Raw genomic sequence first — 21440 nt, forward strand, 5'->3', positions numbered from 1 at the left:
GGCTCAAGCCTGTAATCCCAGCACTTTGGGAGGCCGAGGCGGGTGGATCACGAGGTCGAGAGTTTGAGATCATCCTGGTCGACATGGTGAAACCCCATCTCTACTAAAAATACAAAAAATCAGCTGGGCATGGTGGCATGTGCCTGTAATCCCAGCTACTCAGGAGGCTGAGGCAGGAGAATTGCCTGAACCCAGGAGGCGGAGGTTGCGGTGAGCCGAGATGGCGCCATTGCACTCCAGCCTGGGTAACAAGAGCGAAACTCCGTCAAAAAAAAAAAAGAATGGAACAAATAACCCTAGAGGAGACCCCTCTTTGTACCACTTGAAGCCAGAAATCTAGAATTTTGTGTAAAATCTCTTGGTTTTTAAATGTTGCTCCATGTCTTTATACCAACCACTCTTGGCCAGGTGCAACAGCTCATGCCTGCAATCCTAGCACTTTGGGAAGGCAAGGCTGGAGGATGGCTTGAGCTCAGGAATTAAGATCAGTCTGGGCAACAAGAACCTGTGTCTACAAATTTTTTTAAATTAGCTGGGCATGGTGGCATTGGCCTGTAATCACAGCTATTTGAAAGGCTACGGCGAGAGAATCACTAGAGTCCAGCAGGTTGAGACTATGATGAGCCATATATAATTTTAGCTACAAATTAAAAGTAATTTCTGGGTACAATCAGAAATTACTTTCAGAGTTCTTTGCTTTATGGTAACATTCTCTGTAACTTAATGACCTTTTGCTCTCAGTCCCTGCCTGCTGCACCCCAGCCTTGGCTGTTCAGTGCCACCAATACACAGAAGCATGAAATATGAACACAGATTATAGCAGTGACTTTTAAATATTTCGATCATGGCCCACAGCAGGGGCCACTGAAATACCTTTTACATCACTACCATATGATAGATATATATACAATTGAAGAAGTAAAAATTTTGCAAAACAACACATGCCCACATATTGTGTGCAGTAAACAGACATTCTCTACTCCATTGTCTTTTTCTTTTTTAAAAAATGTGGTCTGTAACCCATTACTGTAACCCATTATATCAATTTCAAAATCCTCTAAGGAGTTGCTAACCTGGTGGGAAAAACACCCTAAGAATGGGCTAGAATCCCTAAAATCAATAATTTCCCAAAGAGCTTCTTGTATTTCAGATGTCTAAGTAATATCTATGCCTATCAGTGCCTATCATCACCACTGGTAAACAAGATAACTCTGGAAGAAATTTGAATATATTTATATTTTTTAAGCTAGTTATATATTTTTACTAATAGTTTTCACAATTATCTTTCATTTTAGGAAATTGATACTAATTTTCCACTTATAGGAATGATTGAAAGGTTTCTCCTAAAATAAATGTGCTTAAATTTAAAAAGCAATTTAAAGAAAAATATTAACAGTATAGGAAATATTCAGACATGCCAAAAATCACAAATACGTGTCTCACTTATCTGAAGTGTGGGAAACCATCCCGCACTATTCCATCATGATAGAACAAGAAATGAACTTTCCTTCATATTAGATCTGCTTTTGCAGAGCTCTGCTAATTACTCCCAGAACGTTAGGTTACATGACATGACATTATTTTACGTTTGGCTTTTCCCCAACAGCTGCTTAAACCAGGGAGGTCCTTTTTCCAAGCACTTGGGCAGTTTTTAGTTTGGCATCCTTTTACAAAGTGATTTGTGTGGATCTTGAGAGGCTGTGAGCTCGCCATCGCTTCTTGAGATTGTCACGTGGTCTTTCTCTGTCAGGCTTTCAAGTTAATTATTTCCTGTTTTTCTGAGTCTGTTCCTTATCCCCCTTCCCAGGCCAGCCTCTACCCTCACCTTCACACACACTACCCCCATCCACCCGCCCACAGTTCCAAAGCAAATCAGTCTTTGTCTCTTGGCCTGCCCTAGAACACCTCCCAACAAGAGCCTTGGAGCTAATTAAATTGCGGCAATTTCAGAGCAAAAATTTATTACTGGGTACAATCAGAAATTACTTTTAGTGTTCTTTGCATTTTGGTAACATTCTCTGTAACTTAATGACCTTTTGTTCTCAGTCCCTGCCTGCTAAGGTACTGTGTGAACCAATCTGCCCAAGCTGTTTTCTCTCTGTGTGACTGCTTAAGATCTCTGGCATGAGTTAGACTGTCACTCCTCTCAGGAACTCCCACGTTGGGCTTGACTTTCCCAGAAAACTTGATCTGTTGTTCATGTAACATTGTTTCTGCTGCTGTGCCATTCCTTCTCTTCAAGGCCAGAGCTCCCGCCTCCTGCTGTCTTTTAACAAGGCAGAGTGCTAACCTGAGCTGAGCTGTACCGGGCAGAAGCTGTGTGCATAGAAGCCCCTTCCATTTCTGCAATCCTTGCTTCCTCATCCCAACCTGATGCCCAGAAATCTTCTCAAATTAGCCTTTTATGGTCATCCAGCCTTATTTCTCTCTCTCTCTCTCTCTCTTCTTTTTCCCCAAATCCCAGCTGATGTTTTGTCTTAAGTCTCTAACTGGGTTTGGTTACACTGTTCAACGTCCTTTCCCCCCACTGCCCTGCTCCACTCCACTCTGGTTCTCTCTCCCCTGTTAGCTCATCTTGAGCACACACCTCAACTCTTTAAATCTTTTACCTAGTATACAGTTTCCTGGTCATCTCTTTTTAGTCCGCTAAAACTGAAGTGTAAAAACCCCTTACAGTAACTGTGTACATATTTTTGTGTTTGGTATATACGTGCACAATTAAACTAGGAGAAAGGATATAAACACAAAATGGACTGTCCAACACTATTTGGGGGTTGGAGGTGGAGGAGAAGAGCCCTAGGCCCTAGAAGCTCCCTGGGTTTCTTGTTAGTATGAACCTATTTCACCCTGCAGCCCAAATCTGTACCATTTTCACACACAGCTTAAACAAAGAATCTTGATGTGTATTGAGGATTTCGATAACTACTTTGTGTTAAGAGATTTTAAAATTGTGTTTTCATTATGACTCCATCTCAATTTATTGATCAAGGGATTTCTTGCCTCACTTAACTCCATAATCTGTTGCTCAGATTAAGAAAATGAGCAAACTATTGTTTGGCAGTTTGAGTACGGACTTTAAAGTGATACTTTGGAGGCTGGAAGATTCAAGTGCTATAATCCAAGAAAAGCAACTACATGATCATGCAGAATGTGTCTTTATGCATTACTCTTTATCGATTAGGCATGCAATGAAATGAATCGGATTAAATGTTTTGTAGATGTGCTCTGTTGTAGTACAGAAACTTCCTAGCGTAAAAACATCCAACAGAAAGCACTAAATCAAGAGATAGGAAATAAGACATGTAAAAAGCAAATGTGTAAGTCATTCAACACATTTTAAGCATCTATTATGTTCATTTTTATGTAAAAAACAATGTTAGACACAGTAAATTCTCAGCTGTCAGGAGCAGAAAATTATCCTCTATTTTGGCATTTCTCTTCTTGCGCCACCACTACCTAGTATACAGCTGTGCATATGTGCTTTTTGGGTGAATGAGAGACCTGTATGTTCACTGTTTACCTTTGACCCTCTACTTTGCGAGCTTGTGGGCCACTTTATTCCTTATTCTTTCTCCTGGGGACTAAAGGGGACGGGAAAAGGAGGTGAATTGGACTCAATCCAGCATGCTTAGTGATCAAAACAGTTCAATTTCGTTTTTTATAATTTTAATTAATTTATTTATGTATTTTTGAGACAGGGTCTTGCTATGTTGTCCAGGCTAGTCTCCAACTCCTGAGCTCAAGCTATTCACCTGTCTTGGCCTCCCAAACTGCCGGGATTACAGACATGAGCAACTGTACCAGGCCAACAGTTCAATTTCTATCCAATAAACTTGAAAGACCTGCGCAAATTCTTTTATATCATTTAAGATTTCGTTCCAGCCAACTGATTAAACAACTCTGTCAATTAAAGCTTGGACATCTTGAGATTGATACTTTGGTTGTTAAGTTATTGCAACAGTATTTGACCAGTCCTGGAAGATTTTGTAAGAAGTAAAATTCAGCCGGGCGCGGTGGCTCAAGCCTGTAATCCCAGCACTTTGGGAGGCCGAGGCGGGTGGATCACGAGGTCGAGAGATCGAGACCATCCTGGTCAACATGGTGAAACCCCGTCTCTACTAAAAATACAAAAAATTAGCTGGGCATGGTGGCGCTTGCCTGTAATCCCAGCTACTCAGGAGGCTGAGGCAGGAGAATTGCTTGAACCAAGGAGGCGGAGTTTGCGGTGAGCCGAGACCGCGCCATTGCACTCCAGCCTGGGTAACAAGAGCGAAACGCCGTCTCAAAAAAAAGAAAAAAAAAGAAGTAAAATTCACTTAAGAGTAACAATTTATCTGGAAGAAAGGGAACTATAATTTGCTCAGTACCTGTTACATGAGAAAATCTGAAGTGTGCAGTGTATACTGCTTTATTCTTTTACGGTTTACAATTACCCAGAAAAGTGAGTAAAATGCCCATTTTACAGACGTGGAGGCTGAGATTCAGAGATACTCTGACAGTCTCGGTTTATAAGGAAAACCCTGGCTAACAGCCTCCAGAGCACAAGCCCTTTACAAAGGAGGTCTGGAGATTGCCGGCAGCTTTTACTCATCTATGCCGCCCACGCTTAACATGCAAAATTAAAAGCTGACCTTGTGTTCCTTTAAAAAATCTCCAAGGAAGCTGGCTGCAGATTTCACGGGTAACTCATGAGAAACAAAACGCTTTTGTGGATTAAAAACTGTCTTTATTCCAATGGAGTTTTTTGGTTTTTTTCTTCTTAAAGAGAGAGAAAAAAAAAAAAAAATTACCGCTGACACTTAACAAGAACCCTCGTAGGATGGACAAGTCTTCGTATTGCGCTGTGCAGATCTCCCAGGAAATTGTGATAGTATTATGGCACGTTGGCCTAAGATGTTAAAGAGACGACGTAATGAACAGCTGGGGATTTCTAAAGCACAACTGTGTGACACAGGAAACCCAAGTGATGGCTACCCTCACCGACGGCAGCTGCCGGGCTCCGGTTTGCTACAGCAAACCCTCACCCCTCGCCTTCAACCAGGCTGGTGTCGTCAGCTGTCGCAGTCTCAGCCGCTGCCCGCGCTTTCCGCCCCCGCGCGCCCGCCAAGGCCGAGGCGGCCCCGACCGGAGGCGCGCGCCCCCGGTGCATGTGACGGGGTGGGAGGGAGAGTTTTCTTCCTCCTCCGTCCCCAAGCCCCGCCTTCTCCAGAGAGGCTGCGGCTTCCTATTGTGCCACCACCGAAATGACCGCCGTAGCACCCAATCACGACGTGACTCATGAAGTAAGACCCGCCCCTCACTGATCCTCAGGTTCCTTCCCGCTCACACCGGAGTCACTTCCGAAGAGAGAAGCGCCATGAAGATAGAAGGGGGTGCCGCCCACCTCTGCTCCGACAGCCTCCCCAGGTCCCAGCAGCAAGACGGCAACCACGCACCCAACTTCTCCAGCTACGGCTCATGCCGCCGTCGCCAGCGGCGCCGACATGACAAGGCGCTGCATGCTCGCTAGGCCAGGTTTCCCCTCATCCCCAGCCCCGGGGTCGTCGCCCCCGCGCTGCCATCTGAGACCCGGTAGTACCACCCCTGCTGCAGCGGGAAAGAGAACAGAGAGTCCTGGGGACAGGTACCGTGCAGAGGGCTTGAGAAGGGGCCGGATCGCGGGGGCAAGGGTAGGAGGGGAGGACTGCAGACCGCCGCTCTTCCAGTTCCCGCCATCCTTCGCGAGTTCAGGCGTTGGCGTTTCGGGGCCTGGCAAACCCCCGCCCCGCCCCGCCTCCGCGCAGGGGCTTCTGGTTGTTGGAGTTTGCTTCTCTGTAGTTGGGCAGCTGCTCTTGGTCTAGTGATCACCAGCCTGGACGGCTACGGAGAACCCGCCTTAAGGTAGAATGAATGTGATTTTTTTCCTTTGCGAGTGTTCGACCCGGGACCCTAACTGCTTAATGCATATTTAGGTCGTTTTCTGTACGTTGTCAGTTCTACTGATGCTAGTGGTTTAGTAATACAAACCTTTTCTATGTTGTGGGTGAAATTATGTAACCTGTGATGAGGGGAATCCCTTCCACGAATTACTTTGTAGCCCAGCGTGCACGCTAATTCATACTTAAAAGAACTTATAGATTTGAAATGTGACGTGTTTTCTCTTTCAGTAACTTAACGCCTCTCCAAGAGGCCAATTTTTTTGTAAAGATTTTGCGGGGGCTATGTAATGAGATGGGGAATTTCATCTAATGAATCCTCTGACAATAAAACATGTTTAAATTCCTTACGAACTTGGTGCTGTCTTTTATTTTAAGTTAAATTGTAACAAGTTTTTAACAGTATTCATGTTCTCATGCTGTGGTGCAGGTTCACAAGCCCTTATCTTAATTCTGAAAGCCAGAAATCTATGAAAACCAAACGTTTTCAGTAAGTTTGGCACCACGTCTTACATGGCAGCCAGACCTGACCAGAACTAATGTAAGGCTGTTTATGGTCTTTATCCCAGTAAGCGTAAGTATTCGTGTTTTGCTGGAGAAATATCAGTGAGTTTGATTACAGATTGCGGCACCAGACCCCGCTGGGAACTTTGCATAATATACCCAAGTTACCCCCTTCCTAAAATCTGTTAAATTCAGAATTTTAAAACACATTTGGTCCCAGAAGGTTCAGATAAGGGTTTGTGAAGCTGTTATAATTACGGTTTTTTTTTTTTAGCCAATTATTAAATAAGCAGTGGACATTTGTGTGCATAGGAACTTAGAGAATGTACCTCTTCAAAGTTGCATTCATGGTTATTTTACAGGTTTCTTGTATGTTTTACCCAAAACCATTTTTTCTCTATCCGGTATATTAATCAAAAAGGAGTCTGAAGTACAATATTTTAGGGAAGAGATACAGTGTTACATTTAGTAAAAATGTATTTCGAAGTATTTTGTTTGCAAAAAATTAGCTGCTTCTGGGTCCCTTCCTGTCTCTCTTCAGTCGATAACAAGGCATCATCCTTCTCGCCTTTGCTGAACCTCCAATATTTCTTTCTTAACTCTGGGGGAGTTAATTTGCCTAGTATAATTTATGTAAACAAATGCATATCCTCTTTCATAGCCTGTCACTCATATTCATCTCATAAGCACTTAGCTTTTATACCAATATCTCAAAAAAACATGAAGGACTTGGTAAACCATTAAAGATGGACATTGCTTTTCTAATGTGACCAGTAAAGTGTACAAGAAGCTTATTAAACTTCCAGAAACTTGGATTGTTGGAGTTTTCACTGAACTTTCCAACCTCATAGTGGATAAATGTTCAGGGAAACCAGTAGTCTATCACTTATTCTCTTTCAGTAAAATGATACCTTTTAGCAAAATTTACCAGAAAGTTAATTTTTTGCTCAGCATATCATAACATCCCCCTTTTTGCAGCTGACAACTCTAAATACAGTGAACAAATCAGAATACAAATTCTGATAATGGGTTTCTATTTCACTTTAGCATTATTGCCAATGTCGGAACTTGATTAGTTAAACCAGACAGTGAAATCCAGTCTTTAGGGTACAGAAATCCTTAAAAATTAATTTGGTTTTTGTTATTCTTGCTAACTTTCTTCCTTTTCTCCTTATGTTTTTCCAAAGCAATAGGTTGTTTTTGTAAATATCTTAAGGTTTTTTGTTAAAAAATTGAGGATTTGAAATTATTTAATTATTACAACTCATTCTAGTTTCTACTGTTACTGAAATTAACATGTTAAAGTAATGTATAAAGAGAGTAGTGTAAGTTTGGTACTTTTATTTTCTTTGTCCAGCGAACTCTTCTTCACCTGACTCCCTAGATCAGCCAAATCACCCATATTGCCTTTCTACCATCTATTGTTCTACTCTGGTTATGAGAGTCTGTTCAGGTTTTATTCCATTTTAGAACCCTCATTATTCATTTGGCATACATGTATTGCCTTTTGTTTTGTTTTATTTTAGCTTTTCTAAATTTTAAAATGCAGCTGTGCTTAGATACTAAGTAGTTATTTTGTATGAATGTCTGGAGAGAACAAGTAGGTTCAAATGCTTATACCCAAGGTGTTGCATTCTACCATGTAGCAGTGAGCATTTCAGTCTTAAGAAGCACTCTATCCTAATTCCTTGGGTCTACATGCCTGTCTTACCTATTTAAGTATTATAAATAATGTAAACTTCAGTTGTATTTTTTATAAATGAACTCCTATAGGAAGTGATGCATTATATTTTCAGTTTTTTAAATGAACAGCTTAGCAAAGCGTTATTATCATTGTCAAAACTTTATTAAGTTAAACTGAATAGTGAAATCCAGCCTTTATTTTATAAATCTGACTTTCTCCATTTAATCTGAACTGTGGAGGTTTTAATATTTGCTTATATGATGCCATATTATGCTTTTATTTTCAGGAAACAGTCAATTATAGATTTCTTCAAACCAGCTTCAAAACAAGGTATGTACACTATTGGTACAATTTTTGTAGGCTATTTTGGGGGTGAGGAGAGAGACAGATTCAACTTTAAAACCTACTCTAAGCTATTTTAGTAAACGTAGTGTTCAAAATTGAAAATATGAAGATACAGTTGTTTTTTATTACAAGGATAAGCAAGTTCTAAATATGAGGAAAGTCTTTTTGCTGTTATGTTTTCATATGTTTAAAATATTACTCTAGTCAAAAATTTAATGTTCTTAATGTGTACTATTTTCACTCTCTAATACAGTAATTTATAGAACCGTAGGGAGGCTATGCGATGTACCAAAAGAGAGCTTTATGAAAGTAAGGCTTTTAACAAATAAATCCTGTCTTAATTTCTCTTATACCTCCCAATGAAGTGTGTATCATTATCCAAGTTATTGGTTTGAAAATTTTTGCGGTAACATTAGTGTAGTTTAATTTAGTATTTTAAACATTAATAATTGAGATAAATATGAAATATTTTATTTTTAGTAACATGCAATTTGTATGTGTTTTAATTGGCTATTTAGACAGACACATGTTGGATTCACCACAAAAATCAAACATCAAATATGGAGGAAGTAGATTGTCCATCACTGGGACAGAGCAGTTTGAAAGGAAACTATCCTCACCAAAAAAATCTAAACCCAAAAGGATGGCACCAGAAAAGAGCCCTATTATCGAAGCTTTCATGAAAGGTGGTAAAGAGCACCATAAAGATCATGGTGTACATGAGTCACGTCGGCCTTGTGTATCACTAGCCTCCAAATACTTAGCCAAAGGAGCAAATGTCTATGTTCCTTCTTCATATCGCTCGCCAAAGGAGATGAAGCCACTAAAGAAAAAACATCGATCCCCAGAGAGAAGGAAATCACTATTCATTCGTGAAAATAGGGAGAAGAATGATAGAGATCGAGACAAAACCAATGCAGACTCCAAAAAGCAGACCACGGTGGCAGAAGCTGACATTCTCAAGAACAGCTCCAGAAGTCTCAGCAGCAGGAGCAGCCTGTCCAGGCACCACCCAGGAGAAAGCCCATTGGGAGCTAAATTCCAGTTGTCACTAGCTTCTTACCGCAGAGAACGAGAACTAAAGAGGTTGAGAAAGAAGCAAATGGAACAGAGAATCAACTCTGAAAATTCTTTCTCAGAAACAAGCAATCTTTCCCTTAAATCTTCTAGTATAGAAAGAAAATACAAACCAAGGCAGGAGCAAAGTAAACAGAATGACGTCATACCTAGAAAGACTAATCTTTCAAATGTGGTATGTGTCATAATTATTGAATTAGCATTGCTACTGCTATATCATATTTAGAATACTAAATTTTAAAATATATAAGAGTTGTTACATCACATTGATGTCTTTCCTTAAGGAAATACTTAGGCAATTTGTGTAGAAGCTGGTTTCACTAGGTATCCTCCATGCCGTTCACTGAACTCGGTAAAGCAGTGTTTCTTGTCCTTAGTTTTTTTAGACCAAGAACGAAGATCTTTTTTAGTCAGAAAAGTAAGCATTTCTTTAAAGGCAAGTATAGTCTTATTTCTGTGTAGACAGTCTTGCTCTGTCACCCATGCTGGAGGGCCGTGGCAAGATCATGTCTCATTGCAGTCACAAACTCCTAGGCTCAGATGATGCTCTCACCTCAGCTTCCCAAATAGCTGAGACTGCAAGCATATGCCACCATATTTGACTAATTTTTTTATTTTTTGTAGAGACAGGGTTTTCCTATATTGCCCAGGCTGTTCTTGAACTCCTGGCTGCAAGCAGTCCTCCTGCTTCCTGCACTTTGGGAGGCTGAGGTGGAAAGATTGCTTGAGCTCAGGGGTTTGAGACCAGCCAGAGCAACATAGCGAGACCTCGACTCTACTAAAAATTAAAAATTAAAAAAAAAAACCAGTCATGGTGGCTTGCACCTATTGTCCTAGCTACTTAGGAGGCGGAGGTGGGAGGCTTGCTTAAGCCCAGGAGAAGGTTGCAGTGAGCTTGATCACACCATTGTACTCCAGCCTGGGTGACAGAGTGAGACCCTGTCTCAAAAATGCAGTTTTCTTTTTTTTTTTTTTTTTGAGACGGAGTTTCGCTCTTGTTACCCAGGCTGGAGTGCAATGGCGCGATCTCGGCTCACCGCAACCTCCGCCTCCTGGGCTCAGGCAATTCTCCTGCCTCAGCCTCCTAAGTAGCTGGGATTACAGGCACGTGCCACCACGCCCAGCTAGTTTTTTGTATTTTTAGTAGAGACGGGGTTTCACTATGTTGACCAGGATGGTCTCGATCTCTCGACCTCGTGATCCACCCGCCTCGGCCTCCCAAAGTGCTGGGATTACAGGCGTGAGCCACCGCGCCCGGCCAAAAAAAATGCAGTTTTCTAATATATTAGTCTTGAATTACTGATATAAACATGTAAATGAGCATTATAAAAACTGAGTTCATTTTTGTGATATTTTTACATTTTTGTGATATAAATGCCCTTAATTTTTATGATAAAAACCTTAAGGTCTTTAAATGTTCGGCTTTACCTCCAAATATGGGTCCTTGCTTTATTCAATCTAGAAATCTGTGTTTAAATGTTAGGAAGAGTGCCTTCACATTCTTTACTGTTCCCAAGACTTAATTAATTTTATCTCATTTTGCTCATAGGAAAATGGACATCTCTCAAGAAAAAGATCCTCTTCTGATTCATGGGAACCTACTTCAGGTAGAACCAAAATTAAATTTCTGAATTTCTAAATAAATTTTCATCTTAATGGCTTTTTAAAGCAAATTTGTTTAAATATGTAGTTCCCTTCTTGGGGATGAATTCAGTGTCTCATGTTAATTAAGAGTTTGGTAAATTATAGTTAAAAAGAATGGTCCCTGAATTTAGTACTTATAATTTGGGTTTGTTTTTGAGACAGGGTCTCACTCTGTCACCCAGGCTGGGATGCAATGGCATGATCACGACTCACTGTAATCCTTAACCTGGTGGGCTCAAGTGATTGTCCCACCTCAGCTTCCTGAGTAGCTGGGACTACAGATGTGGACCACCATGCCTGGATAGTTTCTTGTATTTTTGTAGAGATGAGGTTTTGCCGTGTTACCCAGGCTGGTCTCAAACTCCTGGGCTCATGTGATTCTCCTGCCTCAGCCTCCCAAAGTACTGGGATTACAGGTATGAGCCACCACACCTGGCCTAGTACTGTTTGTATAATTTGTTACCTGTCTTGAATCTTCTCTCTGCCTTCTTCAAGAGTTCCTGACAATATGTTTCTCATATTGGTATTCAGTGTTGTCTCTTTCTGAATCCTTGGCTACATCAAATAACATAATATAATCTTGGAGTTGTAGACTGAGGCCTTGGTATTATCTTGAGGATGCTTTGTGTAAGGTTGAAACTGTGACCATGATCCAAAGCAGTGCTTTCTAATATTTCAATACAAGGATCCCTTTTTAATATTAAATTTCAGGGATAGCTACATGACATTGGTTTGTACTTTTATCACGTATTGATTGAAAAAAACAAAATAACAAACGTACTGTTAATTCAGTACATTTTATTTTTTTTTACTAGAAAATAGAAGATTTAAAAAATCAAACACTGCAGAAGTTTGCAACAAGAAATGAAAGGTCTCCACAACTAACAACAGTTAATAGTCTAGTGTATCAGATTTTTTTCCTGATATGACTATACATTTTGAAAAAGAGACAAATTCTCACATTCAGTAAAATACGTTGGACATGACAGTAGCTGACTTTTATTAAGTACTTATAGTGTGCTATGCCGTTTTATGTGCTTTTAATTCATTTGATCCTCATAACTTTATACAGTGGTTTACCTTTAGAAATGGAAGTACAGAGAGACAGTTCTAATTCCTTCAGGTTTCACCTACTACTTCATTTTATTTATATTTTAGAGGTGCATTGCATTTTGACTAAGCACTCTCGGCTAGTAAAATCAATCTTGAGCCAAGGCTGAAACCATATTTTACTATCATAGAAGGAACTTGTAGGATATAGGAGTAAATCTAAAATTGTATGTGTTTTTTATTTATTTAATTTTTATAATGTTGCTGATTTTATGACCAGATTTTGGTGAATTTTGACATTATTGTGGAAGAACAGAAATTTCCCAGCCAGGAGATTGCTTCTGCACTCACTGCATTGCACATTTGTAATACTAAATACATGATCACTTTGCACCAAAGCTAATGTAAGAACAAAATATTACTTTGTATAAGGGGCTGCTTCTGGTGGTGTGGCTGCCACATTATTCCTTTGCTTTTTTCTCTGATTTAAGATTTTAAAAAATCTTTTAATTTCCTGGATTTATAAATTTCATTCATGGTGGCTGAAGCAGTTTCATTTATATAATCCCACAGAGCAAAATTTTTGAGTTCTACTTGGAAAATATGCTTTCTACATATTTTTAGAGGCTGACTTATGATGGTTGCCTTCACTTACATTTTTATTACTAATATTTTTGCATATATTTCATAATCAGTAATAATTATAGCATTATATGCTAAATAAATGTACATTTTTACTTCAATCAACTAACATCAACAGAATTTCATCATATAAAGGACAAGGGGATATTTCGCTCTAGATAGCATGATGAATGCTTATTGTGTCTAATAGCAAAGTTATTAAAAATCCAGGCCAGGCACAGGGGCTCACTCCTGTAATCCCAGCACTTTGGGAGGCTGAGGCAGGAGAATCACCTGAGGTCAGGAGTTTGAGACCATCCTGGCCAACATGGTGAAACCTTATCTCTACGAAAAATACAAAAAATTAGCTGGGCATGGAGGTCCACACCTGTATTCCCAGCTACTCAGGAGGCTAAGGCAGGAGAATCGCTTTAATCTGGAAGGTGGAGGTTGCAATGAGCCACGATGGTACCACTGCACTCCAGTCTGGGTAACAGAGCAAGACTTGGTCTAAATAAATAAATAAGTAAGTAAGTAAATAAATGGTATGTCGTGTTCATCTTATTATTCCACTTATCAATTGTCATGGTGATGTACGTAATCACACAGTCATTAATCACATACAAGTTCAGGGATTTCAGAAGTAATGGTAGAATAGGGATTTGGCCCTTTGGTCTTCTAACAGTAGACATTAGGCCCTGTCTTTTGGCTGACTTCTGAGGTGAAATTTAGTACATCGCTAGTACATTTCATAACTGATTAATAACCAGTCACCTATAAATGGCCATTGGATTTTTTTCTTTTTCTTAATAATGGAGTCTCACTGTCTTCTAGGCTGGAATGCAGTGGTGCAATAGCTCAATGCAGCATTCAACTCCTGGGCTCAAGCAGTCCTCCTGCCTCAGCCTCCCAAAGTGCTGGGATTACAGGCAATTGCCACTACGCCCAGCCTTTTTTTTTTTTTTTTTTTTTTAATCTTTTTACAAACTCAATCCCTCTGTTGTATGAGTATTTTATGTATTAGTATATTTGAAATATTTGAAAAACTGTAAAACAAATATTCTGTACAGGCTGAACAAAGGATACAAAAAGAATTATGAATATTTTGCAATTAATCACCTGACCTGAAGAGCTTACTAAAAGGGATCCTACCTGCAGTACCGATCCACTTTTCTCTAATTCTAGTTGATGAAACCTCTTAATAAGCTGACTTGTCCTAAACATCTTCCAAAAAACAGTGTTTGTCTCCTCCTGGAGGAGCCCTGGATAATTCCTGGGCAAAGCAGGAATTTCTCCTCATTTCTACTTTTATTTAAATTATCTGACTTATCTAGAAAAACCAAACAAAACTCATACTGGCAGCTCTGTCACTCTTTTTTTTGTAATCCCATACTTAAAAAGTATAATAATCAGTACCCCAGATCTTCTCTTTGGTTTAGTCATTTAATTTCTCATCCTATGACCCCTGTCCTTTTTTTATAAGAAATTTAACCCCAGAAAACTGAATGGGATGGAATGATTTCTTCAGGCAATGGGAGATATCTATAAAAGAACAGCATTTCTTTATGCATTTGTTTATTAATTAATTTCATTTTTATACATTGAATTTTCCAGATTATATTGATCAACCTATACAAATAATGATTGCCTAACTCTCAAGTTTGGTTTTGGGGGACTTCATTTTACTTATTAATTTTGACACAGGGTCTCACTCTGGTACCCAGGCTGGAGTGCAATGGCATGATTACAGCTCACTGTAGCCTCATGGGGCTCAAGCAATCATCCGACCTCAGCCTCCCAAGTAGGTGGGAATACAGGCCCATGCCACCACACCCAGCTAAGTTTTGTATTTTTTGTAGAAACAGTGTTTCACCATGTTGCCTAGGCTGGTCTCGAACTCCTGAGCTCAAGTGGTCCTCTCATCTCAGCCTCCAAAGTGCTAGGATTACAGGTGTGAGCCACCGGACATGGCCAAAAGATAAGAAATGTTCTAAGTAGAGAAGGGATTGATGGGGTTATGTTTTTTGTAGAGGTGGGGTTTCGCCTGAGCTCAAGAACTTCCACCTTGGCCTCCCAAAGTTCTGGTGTTACTGGCATGAACCACTGCACCCAGCTGTTTTGAGCTTTTTTTTTGAGACGGAGTTTCGCTCTTGTTACCCAGGCTGGAGTGCAATGGCGCGACCTCAGCTCACCGCAACCTCCGCCTCCTGGGTTCAGGCAATTCTCCTGCCTCAGCCTCCTGAGTAGCTGGGATTACAGGCACGCGCCACCATGCCCAGCTAATTTTTTGTATTTTTAGTAGAGACGGGGTTTCACCATGTTGACCAGGATGGTCTCGATCTCTCGACCTCGTGATCCACCCGCCTCGGCCTCCCAAAGTGCTGGGATTACAGGCTTGAGCCACCGCGCCTGGCAATTTTACTTGGTTTATCCCTGTTATTGAAGACCTTGAAAGCCGGGTTAAGGAGGTCTTCTTGGGTTTGAGGGCCATCTTCAGCCTTTTTGAGTTTACGTCGGATGTCTGGAGCAGACTAGAAGATAAAATGAGTGTTAAGAACTATGGTGGCTTCTTGAGGGTAGGATTAACGCGAGTGTATTTTTGGAGGCCCTTTGTAAGGGGGGAAAGGAACTGGGCAGGATTTTTGTCTCCCTTTTGGGAAACTTGAGTTTTTCAAAATTCATAGCCTTATGGGCAGCTTTATTAAGGCCTTCAATAAGGCAAGTAATTAGATGGTTTTGGGACTCTTGGCCTGGATCTGGCCTAGGCTGGCTTTTCCTCGAATGGTGGCAGCTCCTACAGGCTTAGTAGGATTTTGCCAATGAAGATTGTCAACAGGTGCTTGGGCTGTGAGCCACACTCTTTTCTTCTTCTTTGGAAGGAGGGTAGAAGAGAGGATAATATCGAGATTATGCCAAGTGAGTTCATAAGACTGGGTAAGATATTTAAATTCTTTGATGTAAGTGTCTCGATTGGAGGAGAAGGACTCGAGACCCTTTTTGATTTGGGAGAGATCAGATAGAGAGAAGGGGACATGAACATGGACAATGCCTTCCATCCCTGCCACTTCTCGAAGGGGGAGTAAGGGAGCTGGCTTCCGGGGATGCCAGGTCCTGGAGCAGGTGTGGGCTAGAGATGGAGAGGAGTCAGAGTCGGAAGCAGGGGGATTGGAGAGAGGAGGGGACAAGAGGAGAGCTGGAGTTGGGGTGTAAGGCAGAGGTCCAGGGTGTCCTGGTGGAGGCTCAGGGCGTTGGCTGGGAGGAGGGAAGTCAACTGGGTGGAAAGAGGACACATCATCCCCCACGCTGTGAGAGGGGTTGAGTCGGGTTTTGAGTGGGCGCGGGGGATTTGGAAAGTAGAGCAGGACTAACAGAGAGGGGCGGTGCCGGAGAGAACCTCAGACCATTTACCAGACCGAAATTGTCAAGGTCCCGGAGAATGTTGAAATCGCAAATACCATGCTCAGGCCACTGAGAACCATTGTCTAATTTCTATTGGGGCCAGGCCATATTACGATAGAAAATTAATTCTTCTTGGGCCTGACTTCAGACCGGAGACCAAGGGAGTCCAAATTTCGGAGGAGGCATCCTAAGGGGGTAGTCTTAGACGGAATGGACTGTCTGGACCCCATGGTGAAAGGCCGGAAGAGAAGGAGGCTGCCGAAGAGAAGGAAGACAGGAGGGGGCGTCCTCTGCCCTGTTTTCTCTACCTGAGACAGTGAATTTGAAACAGTCACTGTCGAATTAGGCATCCCCAAGGTGACAGGACTGAGGTCCCTGGGGCTGGAAGGGTGTCCTCAGCCTACCGCTGGAACTTTCGGACAGAAAATGAACTGTCAAGGAACCCGAGCAGAGGCAAAACCTCTATTCAGCTTACCGCTGGGAGGCGATGATTTGGATGGAGATAACTGCAGTTGGCAATGGAGGCCTGGGGTTTCCCTCCTGGGTCTGGAAAGGGGTTCGGAATGGAGAGGCTAGCGGAGGGGAGAGATAGAGAGAAAGAGCAGCCAGCACCTACTCCCATCCCAGGTTTCAGCACCAAAATGCAAGGTTGACCAAAAGGATGGAGAGGCAGATCTAGGGTCAGATTTAGCAAGTTTATTTCCACTTGCCAGGCTGGCTGCCTCATCACAGGCAGTGAAGGCAGCAACCTGGCTTACAGACTCTAGAGGTTATAGAGGGGGCTTGCAGGTAGTGAGGTGTTATTCTAAGAAAAACCCCATCTTGGTTCTCAGGGGCCAACATTCTACTTAATTAGGTCAACATCCTGGGTTCAAGAGCTGGGTGTGACCACATCCTGGAACCTAGTTGCCTTGTTTATAAGGCTTGAGACTTGTTTTTGTTAATGAGCTTGGCCTAGCAGGGAGAACAGGGAGGGGATGTATGGGCTTGCCTTGCTGTGACCCTAACAAATAGGGCCATGATGTCTCTGGCAACTCTAGGGGAGAATACTTCCTTACCTGTTCTAGCCTCTGGTGTTCACCTGCACTCTGTAGCATTTCTTGACTTACAGCTGCATCACTCCAGTCACACAGCATCTTTTCCTTGTGTATTTTCCCTTTGTATTCCCTCTGCATGTCTGTCTTTGTCTTCAGATTTTCCCTTGTGTAAGTACACCAGTCATACTGCATTGGGACCCAACGTGATTTTTTTTTTTTTTTTTAAATGAGAAATTCACATTTATCTGCCTTCAACTACTTATCCTATATGTGTTTTAAATGTAGAAGTATTACATTTCTGCAACCAGGTAGTCCTAGGTTTAAAAGAATTTCTACTTGACGGAAAATGCCTATGGGATCCTTAACTGCTAAAATTTAATTTTTGTGAGATTAGTTGTTTGTTTGAGGGAGTGGCATCTTTAATTCTGTTAAGGTAGTAAACTTTTCATAGCTTTGGAATGAAAATGAGAATTTGTCTTTAGTTTTAAATTTCTTGAACACCAGTATTTATCCAGTTGATAAATAACATATACTCTTTTTCTTTATTCCATATGTGGTGACTAATCTCGGCCTTAATACTTAGAATTTTAAACATTTCATTCGGGTGTTCTAGACATTCACTGAATAAACTTTACTAAAGTTGGAAAGTATATTTTTCACTAATCTAACAAAAATTAAATTTTAGCAGGCTCTAAGCAGAATAAATTCCCTGACAAAAGAAAAAGGAACTCTGTGGACTCAGATCTGAAAAGCACAAGAGAATCTATGACACCAAAAGCAAAAGAGTCCTTCCTTGAGAAGCGTCCTGATGGACCACATCAGAAAGAAAAATTTATAAGACATATTGCACTCAAGACACCTGGTGATGTGTTGCGCTTAGAAGATATATCCAAGGAACCGAATTACGAAACTGATCGCTCTTCTGCAGGCTTGGCACCTGCAAATTCCGGCCACCATTCTTCCAGGAACAGTGACCAAATCCGAATGGCAAGTACCAAAGAGACTAAGATGCAGAAACCCCACTTACCTTTACCTCAGGAGAATTCTGCAGCTAAAAAAGCTAGCAACCTTCAGAAAAATAAAACCGCTAGCTCCGTAACATCAAAGGAGACAAAACTACCTTTACTTTCCCATGTTCCAAGTGCTGGTTCCTCTCGGGTACCATTAAATGCTAAAAATTGTACTCCTCCAGTTTCTAAAAGAGACAAAGAGCGTTCCTCATCTAAAGAATGTTCTGGGCATTCTACAGAATCCACCAAACACAGGGAACACAAAGCAAAGACTAATAAGGCCGATTCTAATGTATCTTCAGGGAAATTTTCTGGGGGATCTTTGCGCTCAGAATATGGCACTCCTACAAAGTCTCCCCCAGCTGCTTTGGAAGTTGTGTCATGTATCCCAAGCCCTCCAGCACCTTCAGATAAAGCCCCTTCAGAAAAAGAGAGTTCAGGAAATTCTAATGCGGGTAGCAGTGCACTGAAAAGAAAACTAAGGGGTGATTTTGATAGTGATGAAGAAAGTTTAGGTTACAACCTAGACAGTGATGAGGAAGAGGAAACATTAAAATCACTGGAAGAAATAATGGCTTTGAACTTCAATCAGACTCCTGCACCTACAGGAAAGCCTCCTGCTCTTTCCAAGGGGCTTAGATCCCAGTCATCAGACTATACAGTAAGTAGTTCTGTGGCATTTATCTTTACTTGAAGAGGGAAAGATGATTAATTAGTGAAAGGGGTGGATTATTGGAACTTACTTTAAAATTTAGTGTTTACTGTAACCCATAATTGGACTGAAAATGGAGTAATTCTTATTTGGTAAAAGAGTTTCTATTATCTTTACTTTTATAACTGTAAATCAGTGGTCTCCAAACTCTTTTGATCACACACACTTCTGTGAGTAAACAGTTTTTGAGCATGTACCCCAACATATGTGTAAACCTTTAGATTATATATATGTACCACTATAATACTGTGTACTTTCTAAAGCATATGCAAAAACAGAATTTAAAAGGAAGAAGAAGAAAAAAATAACTATTTTCCTATAGAAGTTATGTAGAAGTTACTATAGACTAAGTTCTACTGGAGTTTCTATAGAAGTTCCATATAAATAGAAGTTCTATTATTTTCTTCCTGCACCCCAATGGATCACCTTGCACACCCCCTGCTTTGGAGACCACATCTGTAAATGAAGGTAGAGTGTAGAAATGTTGTTGATTGTGGTGTGCAATTTTATTTATAAAGTGCTTCATTCTATCTTGGGAATAAGCTGAATTCTAGGATGTCTGTAAAATTTGGTGGGGAAGGTGTTAATATTCCATGGTAACACCTAAAAATTAGTAGTTTCATTCTACTAAAATCGAATTTGAAAGTAAAGACAGGGTAGCCACAGAATTCTTAAGTGTTTGCAGTCAGATCTCAAAGTTAGCAGGGTTTTATAAGTACTTTCCTAATAGGTAGTAAAATCTAATTGTTTGCAGTGCAAAATAATAGATTTAAAGCATGATGATGAAAATTATCCTTTAAGAAAGGTGTTATCCTGGCCCAGATTATTGAAATAGAAAATAGTCTTTACTACCCTTAATTGCTTAAGACATCCCAGTTCTACTGAGACATGTAGTAAAGTATTTCTAAATTTTCTCCTTGTTTTAGGAACCAGTTCATCCTGGAACTTACACAAATACCTTAGAGCGTCTAGTGAAGGAGATGGAAGACACACAAAGGTTTGTTAGCATAAAGATTAATTTGCTAAATTTAACGTTCTTCTTGTGTGACTTACTTTTAATTTACCTTTTTTAAAAATCATGAGAAATTAGCATGCATTTTAGGCTAGTATCATTTTGATAGTTCTGTTGTCAACTGTGTTAGAGTAAGATATGTTGGCCGGACACAGGGGCTCACACCTATAATCACAACACTTGGGAGACCCAGGCAGAAAGATTACTTGAGTTCAGGAGTTCAAGGCTGCAGTGAGTGGTGATGGTGCCACTTCACTCCAGCCTGGGTGGCAGAGCGAGACTCAATCTCAAATGAAAAAAAAGGAAAGAGGCCAGGTGTGTTGGATTACTAACGTAATCCAGTACTTTAAGAGGCCAAGGCAGGAGTTTGAGACCAGCCTAGGTAACATGGTGAAACCCCATCTCTACAAAAAATAACAAAAATTGGCCAGGCATGCTGCCACACGCCTGTGGTCCCAGCAACCACACAGGCTGAGGTGGGAGGATCACCTGATCCCAAGGAAATCAAGGCTGCAGTGAGTTGTGATTGCACCACTGCACTCCAGGCTGAGTGACAGAATGAGACCCCATCTCAAAAAAAAAAAATAAATAAGATGGGCTTTCTTGTTCATAGACTGGATCAAAAGATCCAGGTGTTTATAGTATACTGCACTAATGATACAAATTCCTTTCTGTTTATTACAACTAGTATCTGATAGCTGAAATTCTTGATCAAAAGCATGGGTAGAATTCTATGTGTGTGTTTTTTTTATGGAAAATACATATAAAATTTACCATTTTAAACATTTTTACATGTGCAGTTGAGTGGCATTAAGTACATTTATATGTTGTGCAACTGTTACCACCATCTAGCTGCAGAACTTTTCATCTTTCCAAACTGAAACTCCATACCCATTAAACAATAACTCCCCATTCTCCCCTTCCTCCCATCTTCAGCAACTACCCTTCTACTTTGTCTATGAAATTGACTATTTTAGATATCTAAAATAGTCAATTGACAAATATAAGTGGTATTATATTTGTCCTTTTATGACTGTCTTATTTCATTTAGGACAGTATCTTCAGAGTTCATTCATATTGTAGCATGTGTCAGAATTCCCATTCTTTTTAAAGCTGATTATTTCATTGTATTATGTGTATACACATTTTTTTTCGTCATCTATCAGTGGACCTTTGGATTGCTTCCACTTTTTGGCTACTGTGAATAATGCTGCTATGAACATGGGTATACAAATATCTCTTCAAGTCTCTCCTTTAAATTCTGTTGGGCATATACACATAAGCGGATTGCCTGGATTCTATGGTAATTCCATTTAAATTTTTGAGGAACCACCACAGTTTTTCACAATGGCTGCACCACTGCACACCTGCACCAACGATGAATAAGGGTTCCAGTGTCTCCACATCTTAGCCAACGTGTTATTTTTTCT

At 40.6% G+C, this 21440-nt stretch overlaps 1 protein-coding gene across 4 annotated transcripts in view; it reads left to right on the forward strand.

Moving 5' to 3' along the window:
• The first annotated feature begins 5388 nt into the window (after positions 1-5388).
• SLF2 (SMC5-SMC6 complex localization factor 2) overlaps positions 5389-21440 on the forward strand; it is a 53055-nt gene continuing 37003 nt past the window's right edge. Inside the window, exons 1-6 of one of the 4 annotated variants that reach the window (XM_039465263.2) lie at positions 5389-5623; positions 8390-8433; positions 8967-9700; positions 11075-11132; positions 17962-18947; positions 19925-19995. In XM_039465263.2, coding sequence (XP_039321197.1) covers positions 5484-5623; positions 8390-8433; positions 8967-9700; positions 11075-11132; positions 17962-18947; positions 19925-19995 — 2033 coding nt within the window. In that variant the 5' untranslated portion in view covers positions 5389-5483. Of the gene's footprint in view, positions 5881-8389; positions 8434-8966; positions 9701-11074; positions 11133-17961; positions 18948-19924; positions 19996-21440 lie in introns of those variants that run through there. The other 3 variants (XM_074382757.1, XM_039465264.2, XM_074382758.1) reach the window with 3 other exon arrangements.

This window comes from Saimiri boliviensis, chromosome 12 (genome assembly GCF_048565385.1).
Source record: "Saimiri boliviensis isolate mSaiBol1 chromosome 12, mSaiBol1.pri, whole genome shotgun sequence".
NCBI classification, from domain to species: domain Eukaryota; kingdom Metazoa; phylum Chordata; class Mammalia; order Primates; family Cebidae; genus Saimiri; species Saimiri boliviensis.